Here is a 17785-nt window from a genome sequence, read left to right as displayed (position 1 = left end):
GCCTATTTACGTGCTGCATCTCTAAACTAAACTAAACTAAAGTAAACTAATCTCATATTTAAGACTTAATTGTGATAGGCAATTGCAATGTAAATTGTAATGTAAATGTAACATAGTAATAGCAACTGCGATATTTCATAGGAGCATTGAACAGCAACAATAGACATGTGCTCATGGACTGAGGATATTGGCAGAGGTGAAAGAAGACATTTAAAACAGCGCAGTTGGTCAATTACTCTGGGAGTAATAAGGCCCCCACTTTAATATCTCACGGGTTCAGAAAGAATTGGCCGCAGTTGGTGGATGCATTCATTGTCATATGCCAAAATTCCCGAGAACCTGGAGATTTCCCGGGGGATTGGAAAACTTGGAATGCAATGCCATTTTTCAAGTCAGGAGGGAGACCAAAAGAAGGAATCTATAGGCCAGATAGCCTAACATCCATCATTGGAAAGATGCTGAAATCTGTTGTGGAGAATGTAACCGTAGCAAGCTGAGAAAATCATAACGTAATCAATCATAGTCGACATGGTTTTATAAAAGGAATATCATGTTTGACAAATTTATTTGTGTTCTTTGAGGATGTAACAAGCAGAGTGGATTAATCGGAATTAAAGGGAGTAGTGCATTTGGATTTCCAAATTCATTCAATAATGTGCCTTGCTGCATGAGCTTAAGACATTAAGCTCAATATATTAGCATGGCTAAAGGACTGGCTAATGAGGGGTAACCAGAGATGGGATAAATAAGTTAACCAGAGTGGTAAGAAAGATATAATTAATGGGATCAACGCTGGGCCCTTCGTATTCAGACTATATTCATAACATCAGGACATCAGGTGGAAACAAACTATTTCAAAGGGATGTAAAACACAAAGCGCTGGAGTAGCTGAACAGGTCAGGCAGCACCTGTGGAGGAAATGGATTGGCGATGTTTCGGGTAGGGACCCTACCTTAGCCGGTCCGAAGGTCAGGGGTTATGGGGAGAAGGCAGGAGAAGGGGTTTGAGAGGGATTGATAGGTCCGCCATGATTGAATGGCGCCGTAGACTCAATGGGCCGAATGGTCTGATTCTACTCGTAGTCATACTTATGAACTTATGAAGAAGAACTCTCCCAACCCAAAACATTGCCTGTCCATTTCCTCCGCAGATGCTGTCTGACCCACTCAGTTACTCCAGCACTTTGTGTTTGGTTCAGGATTCCTGCAGTTCCTTTTGTCTCTCAAAGGGATGTAGTTGAGTTGAGTCTACAGGCAAAGGTTTCACTGATACAAGTGGACAAATGTCCACTGGTCTTTATTGCATAGAAATATATGCAAGTCTTGCTATATACAAGAGTGATAATGTCACATTTGTGGACTGCAGAATTATGGGAAATAGTTAAGGCTGAAAGCCGGAAGAGTCGTTACGAATTTATGAATTGAACCCACAGCTTTCATAACTCAGACGTTAGGAAGCTGCTGGTGAAGTCAATGTGAAAACCGAGCCACGGTAGGAGCTTGTATGTGCAGAATGTTAAGCTGATATGTCCTAGATAGTGTGATTGTGCTGGAAACTGTTAAAGCCAGTGATAATGTGTGGGTCTACGTCTATGATATTGGATCGGTGTGATACGGTCTGGGTTAAGCAAATGTTCTTTCACACTGGGAAATGAAAAGCAGCTGAGTGCTAATTTGATAGGAAAGCTTCACGCGTGTGTGAGAGGCTGATGATACCCATTGTGACGCAGTGGTTTGGCTCGTGGACTGCCTCACCCCAGCTCTGCGTGTGTCTGATTTGCCTGATAATCTTTCAATTAAGCCTGCGGTCTTTGTGAAGCCGAGCTGTCTCTGAGTGGAGCCTTCTGCGTCCAAGACTCTCCTCTTGTGAAGTCAGTGCCCTGTCCAACATCGCACCAGCCCGCCGAGCTTCAGAAAATATTCCCGTCTTAGAAACAAAAAGAAGAAAATATTCCAATGTTACTCCATTAAAATTAATTCCACTATTTTTCTGAAACAAAAACGTACATGAATCGGATTTCCCTCAAGACCTAATGATAAATGTAAAGGAATTTGGCCCCGGATCCTGATGGTGTCTAACTTATTCAAGTGTCAGGAGTGAGATGTATTAGAGGTGGGTGTCAACCGATGATCTCCCATGAACATTTGTTAACAACCCCATGAAATCACAAAATAACATATTGTCAGGGTTATAGACAATAGACAATAGACAATAGGTGCAGGAGGAGGCCATTTGGCCCTTCGAGCCAGCACCGCCATTCAATGTGATCATGGCTGATCATTCTCAATCAGTACCCCGTTCCTGCCTTCTCCCCATACCCCCTGACTCCGCTATCCTTAAGAGCTCTATCTAGCTCTCTCTTGGATGCATTCGGAGAATTGGCCTCCACTGCCTTCTGAGGCGGAGAATTCCACAGATTCACAACTCTCTGACTGAACGGTATCTCTACAACTAGAGAAAGGGTCAACTGGGAAAAGGCAGATTCCTTTGTCCACATAGTGTTCAGCCTGCAGAAATTTGCAACAAGCACATGCCATAATCTACACATAATTTCAGGTTTCACTGTAAATTCGGTTGACAAGGTCCACCAGTAGAGCGTACCCTACACTTGTACTGTCTGCAGAAGGGTCTCAACCTGAAACGTCACCCATTCCTTCTATCCAGAGATGCTGCCTGTCCCGCCGAGTTACTCCAGCATTTTGTGTCCATCTTCGGGGTAAACCAGCATCTGCAGTTCCTTCCTACACACTACACGTTGTACCTCTCCACATCTGTTTCCCATTGTCGATTTTGAATGGGAGGCCAACATCATGCAGGGATGACACAAGGAACTGCAGATGCTGGAATATTGAGTAAATCTCAAAGCGCTGGAGTAACTCAAGTGGGTCAGGCAGCATCGGTGGAGGGACTGGACAGGTGACACTTCGAGAGTCTGAAGAAGGGTCCTGACCAGAAACGTCACGTCTGTCCACTCCCTCCGCAGATGCTGCCTGAGCCGCCAGGTTGCTCCAGCACTTTGTGTTTTTATTCAGAGAGGCGAGGGCTGATGTGGTGACATTGGCCTTCGTGCGTGGCGGGCCTGTGGACAATTCCCTCCACACCGCTCTGCCAGTCTGAAGGAGGGTCGCCACCCGAATCGTCACCCACCCCTTCTCTCCGGAGATGCTGCCTGACCCGCTGAGTTACTCCAGCATTTTGTGTTCCACCTTCGATTTAAACCGGCATCTGCAATTCTTTCCTACAAATCTTGCCCCTCCACCGCTCGCTCCCTGTCTTTCTTTCAGGTGGTGCGGCTCGTTCTTGAGAGAGGGCATCAAACGGCAGCTGGAAGTCCTGGCTACGGAAACCAACTGGGGCCCTTTCTCGCTGACGGCTTACACTGGGAACAAGATGAATATCCCGACAACTCCATGGCAACCACCTCTGCTACCACATCCAAGGACTACAGCTTCGTGACAGATGGTAGGGGCTGATGTTTAGCAAGTCAACAGTGCACTGGCATGGCCTTCCTGGCTTGGAGGGATAATTTATAATCCGTCTCCACAGCATAGAGTCTGTGCGGATGATTGTTAGACTTTGCAGTAAGAGGCACCTCCTTCCTTTCAAACCCATCCCTTTAAACTTAATAGATGTGTTTAAGTTGCGTTTGACGCAGGTATATTTGTGTAGTACAGTAATAATTACTGTTTTGGAAATCTAATTTCATGTGAGGCAGTGGAAACGTATTATTGAAAAATAATCAAATACCAGAGGGCATACTTTAAGGTGAGAGGGACCTAGTTTAAAGGGGATAGCGGGGCGTGTTTTTTACACAGAGGGTGGTGAGTGCCTGGAACACACTGCCCGAGGTGGTAGTTGAACCAGATATGTTAGTGGCATTTAAGAGACTTTTGAATAGGCACCTGGATATGCAGGGAATGGAAGGACATGGGTCATGTGTAGGTAGATGTGATGGTCTTGACATCATGTTCGGCACAGTCATTGTGGGCCTAAGGGCCTGTTCTTGCGCTGTACTGTTCTATGTTCCATATCCCTCCGTTCCCTGCATATCAACACATCGATCTAAAATCCTTCATTGTATCCTCTACCGACCTCTGACAGAGTGATTCAGGAACCCCCTCACTCTCTGTGTAAAAAGAAAACTTGCCCGACGCGTCTCCTTTAAACTTTGCCCCTCTCGTCCTAAAGGTAGGCCACTCTGCTTGCCTTCCTGCACGACCCCAAATGCATCAGCTCCCACCAGTTAGAAAGACAATAATACAGGCAAGGAGTAACAGAGGCATGGAGTGAACAAAATTGGGAGATTTCAGTGTTTGGCAGCTGAAGGTACAATGGTAGAATGATTATTTCGCAAAATGCTGGAGTAACTCAGCGGGACAGGCAGCATCTCAGGAGAGAAGGAATGGGTGACGTTTCGGGTCGAGACCCTTCTTCAGACTAATGGTAGAATGATTAAATGTAGATTATATCGAGAAAAATTGAAGGAATACTGGAATTTTACCAGGTTGTAGGATATCACAGAAATGGGGTCTGCTGTGGCCAGGAGCAAATTTGTAAATAAAGATGGGAATTTTAAAGAGTGATGTGCTTCTGTGAGGTGTGCAGACTGAGGACAATGGGCGAATGAGACATTGCAAGTTTGCACATGGGTTATGAAGAGTTTTAAGAAGCCTCACGTTCGAGGAGAGCAAAAGGAGATCTTATCGAAACATATAAGATTATTAAGGGGTTGGACACGCTAGAGACAGGAAACATGTTCCCAATGTTGGGGGAGTCCAGAACAAGGGGCCGCAGTTTAAGAATAAGGGGTAGGCCATTTAGAATGGAGATGAGGAAAAACTTTTTCAGTCAGAGTTGTGAATCTGTGGAATTCTCTGCCTCAGAAGGCAGTGGAGGCCAATTCTCTGAATGCATTCAAGAGAGAGCTAGATAGAGCTCTTAAGGATAGCGGAGTCAGGGGGTATGGGGAGAAGGCAGGAACGGGGTACTGATTGAGAATGATCAGCCATGATCACATTGAATGGCGGCGCTGGCTCGAAGGGCCGAATGGCCTCCTCCTGCACCTATTGTCTATTGTCTATTGTCTAAAAGGAAAGATGCCAACTGGGGTGGCTATCTGCAGAATAGAGGTCTAGATGAAGGTTCCAGGCCCAAAAACCTTGTGTCAGATGATATCACCCTTGTGGTTACAGGTGTTATTGTCCCATCCTGGTCTCCAAGTGGATGCGTGGGTTCGTATCCTACTTCTGACACCAGGTTCTTGTCCATTTAAATAACCATGAGTCAAGCTGAAGCATTAATTCTTTATTGCGTGAATGCTCAGAGGATACAAAACATCGTGGTGTCGTCTCCGAGCCCAGTTCCCCCTGATCCTGGTGGCTGAATCCCACCCTACCAACAGCTGGTTAGCATATAGAAAAACCCAGACTGGATCAGAAACCGGATATACATCATAGAACACAGACATTTAATGTGACTGATCCACAACAGGCAGCTACAGTCGACAGTGACAGGAATTAACAGTAGAAGAGAACAGAGGACGCAGGGCAACATTGGCTTCAGTCTTCTGAAGATGAAGGGGGAGAAAACTCCCTTATCTCTCGTTTCCCTTATCCCTAATCAGTCTGAAGAAGGGTCTAGACCCGAAACGTCACCCATTCCTTCTCTCCAGAGATGCTGCCTGTCCCTCTGAGTTACTCCAGCTTTTTGTGTCTATCTTCGGGGGGAAAACTCTTGTTCATCTCAGGTGGGATGTTGGACATGCACAACCTCAATGATTTGAGGTTCATCTGGACCTCCACTGCTATCTGTTTGGAGTTTGCCCATTCTCCCTGTCACCACTTGGGCTTTCCCTGGGTGCTTCAGTTTTCTCCTACACAATGTACTGATTGGTAAGTTAATTGGGTATTTGCGAATTCCCCCAGTCTGAAGAAGCCGGGGCGGCACGGTGGCAAAGTGGTAGTGCTGCTGCCTTACAGCGCCGGAGACCCGGGTTCGATCCTGACTACGGGTACGGTCCGTGCGGAGTTTGTACGTTCTCCCTGTGACCGTGTGGAATTTCTCCGGGTGCTCTGGGTTCCTCCCATATGCCGAAGACGTGCAGGTTTGTAGGACAATTGGTCCTAGTGTGTGGGATGGAAGATAGACACAAAATGCTGGAGTAACTCAGCGGGACAGGCAGCATCTCTCGAGTGAAGGAATGGGTGACGTTTCGGGTCGAGACCCTTCTTCACACTTGGAACTAGTGTATGGGTGATTGATGGTCGGCACAGACGTGGTGGGTTGTAGGGCCTGTTCCCACACCGTGTTTATAAAACAAAAAAACTAAAGGCACCCAGATCCAAAACATCGTCTGTCCATTTCCCTCCTCAGATGCTGCCTGATCCGCTGAGTTCCTCCAGCATTTGCGCAGTACAACTATTCATCACTATCGCACTGCTGAAACTGAGATTCTGCATGAAGTAACCATCAAACCCGTGGACACACATAATCACACGCTAATTAAAGCAGGAGCCCTCTGAAGCTTGCACTGTGGAAATATTGATAGAAAATGAGGAAGTTATTATACTCTGAGATGCATTTCAAAGGAAAGCAAGGACCCGTTTATTGTCGATCGTTTCAAGCATTTGGAATTCTTCAAATGAAATCTCTATTGATTTCTGTTAAATGTCAGCCTGAGGATTTTGGTAACACACACATCCTCAGATTCAATGAGATTCTGGACACACTTCTAGATACAATGGGTGGTGCAGCAGTAGAGCTACTGCCTTACAGTGCAGGAGACCCGGGTTTGATCCTGACTACGGGTGCTTGTATGTACAAAGTTTGTACGTTCTCCCCGTGGCCTGCGTAGGTTTTCTCCGAGATCTTCGGTTTCCTCCCACACTCCAGGTTTGTAGGTTAATTGGCTTGGTATAAATGTAAATTATCCCTAGTGTGTGCAGGATAGTGTTAGTGTGTGAGGATCGCTGGTCGGTGCGGACTCGGTGGGCCGAAGGGCCTGTTTCTGCGCTGTATATCTGAACTAAAACCCCCTCTGCAGAGCCCAGAAATCTTGGCCTAGATTCCCGTGTGATTCCAAGGGAGGGCTGCACTGTCATTGATCAGACTTTAACCTAATGCTCCATCTGATCTCCAATATGGATGTAAAAACCCATTGACGCTGTTTTGAAGAAGAGCAGCCAATTATCACTATCACAATAATACTTTATTAGCCAAGTACGTTTTGCAACATACGAGGAACTTCATTTGCCGAACAGTCATAGCAATAAAAAGCAACAGAGCACACAAAATACATTTTAACATGAACATCCACCACAGTGACTCCCCCACATTCCTCACTGTGATGGAAGGCGAAAAGAAAAGTCCAATCTCTTCCCTTCTTTGTCCTCCCGCAGTCGGGGGCCTCTAACCTTCCGTTGACGGGACCATCTTGACTCCCTTAGCCGTGTTCCGAACCCCAAAAGTTCACAAATTCACTTTCTAAACCTCTCTGCCTGTCCTTTACAATACTGTATTCAAGAGAGTGTTAGATATAGCTCTTAGAGCTAACGGAATCAAGGGATACGGGGAGAAAGCAAGAACAGGGTACTGATTTTGGATGATCAGCATTGATCATATTGAATGGCAGTGCTGGCTGGAAGGGCCAAAAGGCCTACTCCTGCCCATGTTTCCTATGTTTATATGTTTCCTCCCACACTCCAAAGATGTGCAGGTTTGTAGGTTAATTGGTTTGGTATAAATGTAAAAATTGTCCTTGGTGTAGGAGAGTGTTAATGTGCGGGGATCGCTGGTCGGTGCGGACTCGGTGGGCCCAGAGGCTTGTTTCGGCACTGTAACTACTACACTAAACTAATCTAAACCAAAGTGAGCTCACCCCCCAGTTAGTCTTATGGGAGCAATCACTTTCAGCTGAAGAGCGTCCAACTGGAAATTAGCTGAGGCATGTCCACAATCGGCTCATGGTGATGGGATGTTACTTCGATTGCCTGCTCTGTAACCCCGCTGTTTGGGATGTATTTAGCTTTCCCGCATGTGTAAGAATGACACTTCTTGTCATGCCCTTATTTGATCTCCCATCCATCTGGTGTCACAGTCTCAGAAACACAGTGATCTGAATCACTGAGTAGAGTTACTGCCTTACAGCGCCAGAGACCCAGGATCCATCCTGACCACGGGTGCTGTCTGTACGGAGTGTTCTCCCTGTGACTGCCTGGGTGCCCCGGTTTCCTCACGCACTCCAAAGACCGACAGGTTTGTAGGTCAATTGGCTTTGGTAACAATAGTAAATTGTCCCTAGTGTGTATTGGATAGGGCTAGTGTACAGGGGGGGGGGGGGGGGGGGGGGGGGGTGGTGATCGCTGGTCGGCGTGGACTCGGTGGGCTGAAGGGCCTGTTTCCACGCTGTACCTCTAAAGACTGAATCGGATGAGAGAACTATTCGGTATCTTAGTTTAGTTTAGAGATACAACGCGGAAACAGGCCCTTTGGCCCAACGGGTCCGCGCCGACCAGCGATCCCCGCAAATTAACACTATCCTACACACACTGGGAACAATTTTTACATTTTTACATTTACCCAGCCAATTAACCTACAAACCTGTACATCTTTTGAGTGTGGGAGGAAACCGAAGATCTCGGAGAAAACCCACGCAGGTCACGGGGAGAACATACAAACTCCGTACGGACAGCACCCGTAGTTGGGATCGAACCCGGGCCCCCAGCGCTGCATTCACTGTGAGGCAGCAACTCTACTGCTGCGCCACCAAGGAGACTGTGACTTGGATATGGTAAAAAAAATTCTGTCTCTGAAAAAGTACACTTCATTCTCCTGAACTGGTTTCTATTTAAACCTTTAAATTGCTGATTCCCGCTATTTAACACTAATATAAATGAATTAGAGTTGCAGTGGCAGAGACACACAGAATAATTAATATATTCCAGGGATAGACAGTCCTGGCAGCAACACATGCATGAATTCATGACATCCTGAAATCGTGAATAAATTGACACATAATGGGGAAATCAGCACTTCATCTCATATTGCACAGTTGGCTCCAAAGAACTGGTGGTGATCTGATTATATTTTAGCGACACTGGGTATAATTATATCCGTGTCGGGAAGAATCGGAGGGAAGGAGGAATGTCAGAGGGGGAGGAGTGAGAGTGGATGTCGCTGAACTCTTGTCGGAGGCAGGGCCTTGACCCGAAACGTCACCCATTCCTTCTCTCCATCGATGCTGCCTGTCCCGCTGAGTTACTCCAGCATTCCAGACAGGCACAAAAAGCCTGAGGACATAATCCTCCGAAATTTCCGCCACCTCCAACGGGATCCCACCACTAGCCACATTTTCCCATCTCCACCCCTTTCCGCCTTCCGCAGAGACCGTTCCCTCCGCAACTCCTTGGTTAACTCATCCCTTCCCACCCAAAGTACCTCCTCTCCAGGTACCTTCCCCTGTAACCGCAGAAGATGCAACACCTGTCGCTGTACCTCCTTCCTCGGCTCTGTCCAGGGACCCCGACAGCCCTTTCAGGTGAGGCAGAGGTTCACTTGCACATCCTCCAACCTCATCTACTGTATACGTCGTTCAAGATGTGGAGTCTTATACATCGGCGAGACCAAACGCAGACTGGGCGATCGTTTTGCGGAACACCTTCGCTCAGCCCGCGTGAACCAACCTGATCTTCCAGTTGTGGTCACTTTAATTCTCCTTCCCATTCCTACACAGACCTTTCTGTCCTCCGTCTCCTCCATTGTTAGAGTCAGGCTAAATGCAAATTGGAAGAACAGCATCTCATATTTTGCTTGGGCAGCTTACAGCCCAGTGGTATGATATTGATTTCTCCCACTTCAGGTAGCCCCAGCATTCCCCATCTCTCCATCCCTCCCCCACCCAAGTTGCATTAGCTTCTTATTTTCACCCTACAAACAGCTAATAATGGCCTGTTTCGTTTATCAGCATTCCATTTTTGCATATCTTTCATTCATTGTACTTTATCTCTCCACATCACCGTCTATACATATCTCTCGTTTTCCTTATCCGTAACCAGTCTGAAGAAGGATCTCGACCCAAAACGTCGCCCATTCCTTCTCTCCAGAGATGCTGCCAGTTACTCCAGCTTTTTGTGTCTATCCTTTTTGTCATTCATTATGTTTTGTTTAGTCTAGTTTAGAGATACAGTGTGGAAATCGGCCCACCAAGTCCTTGCCGACCAGCGATCCCCACACATCAGCACTATCCTACACACACTAGGGGCAATTTACACTTATACCAAGCCAATTAACCTACAAACCTGTACGTATTTGGAGTGTGGGAGGAAACCGAAGATCTCGGAGAAAACCGACACGGTCACGGGGAGAACGTACAAACTCTGTACAGACTACACCCATAGTCGGGATCGAACCCAGGTCTTTGGCGTTACAAGCGCTATAAGGCAGTAACTCTACCACTGCGCCACCGTGCCGCCCTGTGTGTGGTACATAATTGAAATAAAGGTGGAATTGGGTAGGGGTATATATGATAAGTATATGACACTTATCCTGGTTAGAATCATCAGAAATGAAAATAGAAGAACGGGAAAAATAGTTCTCAATTATACCAGAGATTGTTACACACAATACATATTCCCTCTCTGAATAACATTGCATCCCTGAAACTTCACATATAAAAATATTCTAATAATGCTTTTGGATTATACATGTTATGTAATATTCTTTATGTTATCACAACCACACAAAACCAACATTGATAAGCTCAAACATTTCTGAGCAGGGAGTAGACCGGTAATCTCACGTGTGTGTAAGTGTATGAATAGTTGTGCATTTCGGTGTATTTTGAATTCATGAATATCTGGACTGACTGGAGCCAATTTGTCTCTTCCAGCCCGTACCTCATATCTTCTCATGTCTTTTGCCTCTCATTAACCCTTCAACAATTTTTTTTTACCGAAGCCAATTAACCTATAAACAAACCTGTACATTTTTGGAGTGTGCGAGAAAACTGGAGCACCTGGAGAAACCACACACGGCCACAGGGAAAACATACAGACATACAGACCGCACCCTTAGTCAGGATCTAACCCAGGTCTCTGGCCCTGTAAGGCAGCAATTCTACCGCTACGCCACTGTGCCACCCTAAAGAATGATGCAATGGATTATTTTTGAACGACTGTTGACTGTTGAATCAGCATTCTTTCATGCATAAAACACAATATTGACAGGCGGGATTATGGCAAGATTTTGAAGTGTTCATTGCTGATCTGATGGAGATTATGTTGCCATTACATTCCTATTAATGCTCCTCCAGATTCAGGGACAGTTTCTTCCCAGCTGTTATCAGGCAACTGAATCATCCTACTGCAACCAGAGAGCAGTGCTGAACTACTATCTGCCTCACAGGTCACCCTCAAACTATTCTTGATTCGACTTTGCTGGCTGTATCTTGCACAAATCCAATCTTCAGCAATCTGGATACAGCCTCTGACTAGACACTGAATTAAACCAGACATACAAACACTTTCATGACAAAGTTAGGTCAGATTTAGCCACAGGAACTTACTGTTCTAAATTAACTACAATTCTCCACACTGTAAATGGCTCAATTGTAAGCATATACAATACAATACAATACAAACTTTATTGTCATTGTGCAGTGTACAAGTACAGAGACAACGAAATGCAGTTAGCATCTTAACCAGAGTGCATGTGATGGAATAGTAAAACATATAATATATACATATATGCACAGTAGCGGTAGTGGAAATTCCGGTGAGCGAGATCAGTCACTGATGGGAGGAGTGCCCGAGGGGGGGGTGGGGGGGATGGCAGCAATCACCGAAGCGCAGAGTTAAGTAAGGTAACGACCGCAGGAAAGAAGCTGTTCCTGAACCTGCAGGTCTGGGAACGGAGAGACCTGTAGCGCCTCCCAGATGGGAGGAGGGTAAACAATCTGTGGTTGGGGTGAGAGCTGTCCTTGACGATGCAGCGCGCCCTTCGCAGACATCGCCTACTCTGGATAGACTCAATGGAGGGGAGTGAGGAACCGGTGATGCGTTGGGCAGTTTTCACCGCCCTCTGCAGTGCTTTCCGGTCGAAGACAGAGCAGTTGCCATACCATACGGTGATACAGTTAGTAAGGATGTATTGTCTTTCTGCCGACTGGATAGCACGCAACAAAAGCTTTTCACTGTACCTCGATACACGTGACAATAAACTCACCAGAACTAAACTAAGCAATATTGTTAACAGGTAACACGTTTGAGGTGAAGATGAAGAAAAACTCCGGTGGTTTAGGATTCAGTTTCCTACAGTGTGCGTCAGCAGATGATCCCAGAGGGGGTTTGGTGAGGATAAAGAGACTGTTCCCGGGGCAGCCTGCAGAAGAGACGGGTCAGATGGAGGTTGGGGATGTCATCCTGGCCGTCAATGGAGCGGCAGTGAAGGGGCTGTCGTATCAGGTGAGTGGCTGAACTGCGACCAGCGCCTTGTGTAATTGTGTCTGAAGAAGGGTCCCGACCCGAAACGTCACCCATTCCTTTTCTCCAGGGATGCTGCCTGTCCCGCTGAGTTACTCCAGCGTTTTGTGTCTACCTTCTTGTGAAATTAATGAACCTTTTTGCAATGGAGGAGTGAAGGTAATTCAAGATCCACATGAAACGAAATCGGAAAATCTCCACGATACTCAGCAGGTCAGGCAGCATCTGTGGAGAGAGAAACAAAGCTGACATTTAAAGTTGATGACTTCTGATCAGAAAATCATGAACCTTTCTGATTCAGTACCAGCTGGATGTGAAACATTAAGTATTACTGTGTTCTTAATATCCAGGTTTTGCTTACTTACAGGTCTGTATATTGCCCCCCCCCTACATGTTCTAACCATTGAAGCCCACCAACCCATTGATTAGTAATGGTGTCAGGGGTGGGGTTATGGGGAGAAGGCAGGAGAATGGGGTCAAGAGAGAAAGATGGATCAGCCACGATTGAATGTCGGAGTAGACTTGATGGGCCAAATGGCCTACTTCTGCTCCTCCAACTTATGAACTTATGAAGTCAGTGGAGGTGAACAAGTGGAGCTGACTGCAAGAGAAAAGACTTTGAGGGAAATTGATAGAGTAAATGCACAGAGTCCTTTACCCAGTGTAGGGGAATCAAGAACGTGATGATATCGGTTTAAGATGAAAGAGGAAAGATTTAATTGGAAACTAAGGGGCAGCTTTATCACACAAAGGGTGGTGAGTACGTGGAATAATCTGCCAGAGGAGGTAGTTGAGGAAGGTACTATCACAACATCTAAAAGGCATTTGGATGGGCACAAGGGGACAATGGTCCGCAGCGAGACTCGTAAAAGGGACCACATCACGCCGATTCTGGCCTCTCTCCACTGGCTCCCTGTACAGTACAGAATCAACTTCAAGCTCCTCCTATTCACATATAAAGCCCTAAATGGACATTCCCCCCCCTACATCAAAAATCTTCTAACCCACATCTCTAACTCCAGGTCCCTCAGGTCGGCCGACTTGGGGCTACTCACTATCCCGCGGTCTAGGCTTAAGCTCAGGGGTGACCGTGCTTTTACGGTTGCAGCTCCTAGACTGTGGAACAGCATCCCTCTCCCCATCAGAACTGCCCCCTCCATCGACTCCTTTAAGTCCAGGCTCAAAACCTATTTCTACTCCCTAGCGTTTGAGGCTCATTGAGGAGGCGCTGTGAACTGTTTTGTATGTGCTGTTATGTTTGCGTGCTACTGTATGTTTCATTTTTTCCTTAGTACCTAATCAGATGTACAGCACTTTGGTCAACGTGGGTTGTTTTTAAATGTGCTATACAAATAAAATTGACTTGACTTGACATGGATAGGAAGGGTTTAGAGGAATATAGAATAAAGGTTTGGAATAACGGGTCAGGCAGCATCTCTGGAGAAAAGGAATAGGTGATATTTCTGGTTGAGACCCCTCGTTAGCCGAATGATTGGGGAGATCCTGATGACGAGTTTTTGATCTGAAGCTTTAGTTTCTCTCTTCCACTGATGTGGGGCCTGACCTGCGGAGTATTTGCAGCATTTTCTGTTTCCGCCAGCATTCCCTGTTTGTGCCCGACATGGTCCGTTCCAATGTCAGGCCGTGAACCAGTGATTAACCCAGTTGTCCATTCTCGACAGATGCTGCCTGATGTGCTGGAGACACCTTTAACCTCAGGTTTCCAGCAGCTGTTGTATGCTGTTTCTCCTGACATAAGTATTGTTCTATTTCTCTTTCTCTCTCTCATTTTGTTTTAGTTTAGTTTCATTTAGAGATGGAAACAGGCCCCTTGAGCATACACTGAGCAAGGTCACCCATTCACCCATAGTCCTGTGTTTTCGCACTTTCCCATCCACTCCCGATCCACCAGGGGTAATATTTTCATGTTCCAGAGGCCAGCAATTAACCTACAAACCTGCAGGTCTTTGGGATGCGGGAGGAAACTGGAGTACCAGAGGAAACTTCTGTGGTCACGGAGGACATGCAAGCTCCACATAGTCAGCATCCGAGATCAGGATTGAACCCAGGTCTGTGGCGCTATGAGGCGGCAACTCTACCAGCTGCAGTTGGGCCTCATCTTCTCCCTTCAGAAAGGGCAGCTCTTCAGAAAGAGCAGCAAACACTTACCAACATCCCCATGCAGCGACACTCGCATTTGTGTCACAGAACCAAAGACGTACCGGTTTGTAGGTTAATTGGCGTGGCATAAATGTAAATTGTCCCAAGTGTGTGTAGGATAGTGCTAGTGTGTGGCCATCGCTGGTCAGTGCAGACTCGGTGGGCTGAAGGGCCTGTTTCCACACTGTATCTCTAAACTAAACTAAACAACATAGAAACAGGCCCTTTGGCCCAACATGTCCATGGTAACTAATACCTCCACCATTTTCTATATTTCCATTCCAGTTCCATCTGCACAGCAGGTTTCCGTAATTCACACCCTCTAGTGTGTTGGCATTCATTATAAAATGTGATCACGGTTTGCTGCTTCAGCTTTTCTCAATGTTTTATGTGAATGTTTGCATTCGTCTGACATTGCCACTTCATAGCGTGCACTTGCAAACAAAAAAATGCATTTGTTTCGTATTGCGTAGGGTATACATGAAACATAACACCCTGCGTACCACAGCTTAGCACAGGAGGGGATGCCTTAAGATAGAATTCACAATCGTACGTATCGTCTTAGTGCGTGATGAGTTTTGCGTGTGTGCGTTTACTTGTGTGTGTTTGCACGCATTTGTCGGTTTGTGTGTGTGTGGTTTTGTGTGTTTGCGTGTGTGTGTGGGTGTTTGTGTCTGTGCTTTTGTGTGTGTGTACATGTGTGCAATTACATGTGTGTTTGCATGTGAGTGTCTTTGTGTGTGCTTTTGTATGTGTGCGTGTTTGTGTGTGCGTGCGTGTTTGTGTGTGTGTGTGTGTGTGTGTGTGTGTGTGTGTGTGTGTGCGCATGTGTGTGTGTTTGCATGTAAGTATCTTTGTGTGTGTGCTTTTGTATGTGTGTGTGTGCATGTTTGTGTGTGTGTCAGTCCGAAGAAGGGTCTCGACCCGAAACGTCACCCATTCCTTCTCTCCCGAGATGCTGCCTGACCTGCTGAGTTATTCCAGCATTTTGTGAATAAAAACCTTCGATTTGTACCAGCATCTGCAGTTATCTTCTTATACTACTTTGTGTGTGTGGGTGTTTGTGTGTGTGTGGGTGTCTGTGTGTGTGTGTGTGTGCGCGCGCATGTGTGTGTGTTTGCATGTAAGTATCTTTGTGTGTGTGCTTTTGTATGTGTTTGTGTGTGCATGTTTGTGTGTGTGGGTGTTTGTGTGTGTGCGTGTTTGTGTGTGTGCACATATGTGTGTGTTTGCATGTAAGTATCTTTGTGTGTGTGCGTGTTTGTGTGTGTGCACATAACATAACAGAATTTTATTGTCATTCGGTATAAATACCGAACGAAATTTCAGCAGTCACAAGACACAGCAAAAAAGAAAAGAACACAGGACACACGACCCCAACACCAACATCCATCACAGTGACTCCAAACACCCCCTCACTGTGATGGAGGCAACAAAACTTCCACTCTCTTCCCCCCGCACCCACGGACAGGCATGTGTGTGTGTTTGCATGTAAGTATCTTTGTATGTGTGCTTTTGTATGTGTGTGTGTGTGCATGTGTGTGTGTGTGTGGGTGTTTGTGTGTGTGTGGGTGTTTGTGTGTGTGTGTGTGCGCGCATGTGTGTGTATTTGTATGTGCTTTTCAGAGGTTCCTTATATTGTTCAATCTTTTTAAGCCCCCTCAGGATGATTTAAGTGAGATGCTGGCTGTGTGTTTGGGGGAAGGCTGGCACGGATTTGGGGCATACAGGTGCTATCTGTACAGAGTTTGTATGTTCTCCACGTCACCTGAGTGTGGGTCTTTTTCTGGGTGCTCCAGTTTCCTCCCACACTCCAAAGACTTACAGGTTTGTAGGTTAATCGGCTTGGAATAACAGTAAATTGTCCCTCGTGTGTGTAGGTTAGTGTCAGTGTGCGGGGATCGCTGGTCGACGCGGACTCGGTGGGCCGAAGGACCTGTTTCCGCGCTGTATCTCTAAACTAAACTAAACACTGCACCGGATGGCGATACTTACAAACCTGAATCATTTAAACTTGCCTGATCACCATTGTAAACATACATGTTTTGGAGAGAATGCATTAAAAAACTACCAAATAGACCCTTGAATTACAGAGAGGGGCTACAGGTGTTCACAAGGGGGAGAAGACAAGACATGATGACATATTTAGTACATGCTAGTTTCTGAAGGATGCTTGCAGCAAAACTGTCAATGCTTAACACAATGATACAGAACAGAAGAGGAATAGTGAAGAGACAATGACCTGGAAATGTGTCTCCAGTCAGTATCTGTATTGGGCGGCACGGTAGCGCAGCGGTAGAGTTGCTGCTTTACAGCGAATGCAGCGCCGGAGACTCAGGTTCGATCCTGACTACGGGTGCTGCACTGTAAGGAGTTTGTACGTTCTCCCCGTGACCTGCGTGGGTTTTCTCCGAGATCTTCGGTTTCCTCCCACACTCCAAAGACGTACAGGTATGTAGGTTAATTGACTGGGTAAATGTAAATGTAAAAATTGTCCCTAGTGGGTGTAGGATAGTGTTAATGTACGGGGATCACTGGGCGGCACGGACTTGGAGGGCCGAAAAGGCCTGTTTCCGGCTGTATATATATGATATGATATGATAGTATCGTTCAGAGTGTGATGTTGTTAGACCAGTGCATTGCCCTCTGCCTTATTGAAGTCAATGGAGTTTAGGAGTTAGTTCAATGTGCTGTTGATGTCAAAGAGGATGTTTAATAGATAGATACACTGTGGATAGACACAGTGCTGGAGCAACTCAATGGGTCAGGCAGCTTCTCTGGAGGAAAAGGATGGGTGACGTATTGAGTCAGAACCCTTCTTCTACTGTGGATACGGTGGATGTCTGAAACCTGAACAAAGGACATGGTGGAATTACCCATCAGGTAGGTCACACAGGAAGGGAACTCGGGAAGGGATTGAAGTGAGTTGGTGAAGACTGAAGATGGCGTGGATCAAATGACCCCCTTTGGAGAGCTGGAGGACAAGGGAATTGGTCGTTATTGGGCATCAGGGTGGAGATGGTGGAAGATGTAGAGTTGAATGTGGAGGCTGGTGGGGTAGATGGTGTGGGCAAGGAGGGCTCTTACAGCGAGTCAGCGGTGTAATGTTCCAGAGGATGTCTCAGGAAAGCTGTGACCAGCAGTGGCAT

General features: G+C 46.3%; 1 protein-coding gene across 1 annotated transcript in view; it reads left to right on the top strand.

Moving 5' to 3' along the window:
• Positions 1 to 17785, top strand: part of ptpn20 (protein tyrosine phosphatase non-receptor type 20) — a 273022-nt gene that overhangs the window by 140679 nt on the left and 114558 nt on the right. The window contains exons 26-27 of the mRNA XM_078428348.1: positions 3285 to 3462; positions 12250 to 12458. Of these exons, the coding sequence (XP_078284474.1) occupies positions 3285 to 3462; positions 12250 to 12458 (387 nt within the window). The remainder of the gene's footprint in view (positions 1 to 3284; positions 3463 to 12249; positions 12459 to 17785) is intronic.

The sequence above is a fragment of the Rhinoraja longicauda genome, chromosome 35, assembly GCF_053455715.1.
Source record: "Rhinoraja longicauda isolate Sanriku21f chromosome 35, sRhiLon1.1, whole genome shotgun sequence".
Lineage (NCBI taxonomy): Eukaryota > Metazoa > Chordata > Chondrichthyes > Rajiformes > Arhynchobatidae > Rhinoraja > Rhinoraja longicauda.
This window is presented reverse-complemented; position numbering and strand designations above follow the sequence as displayed.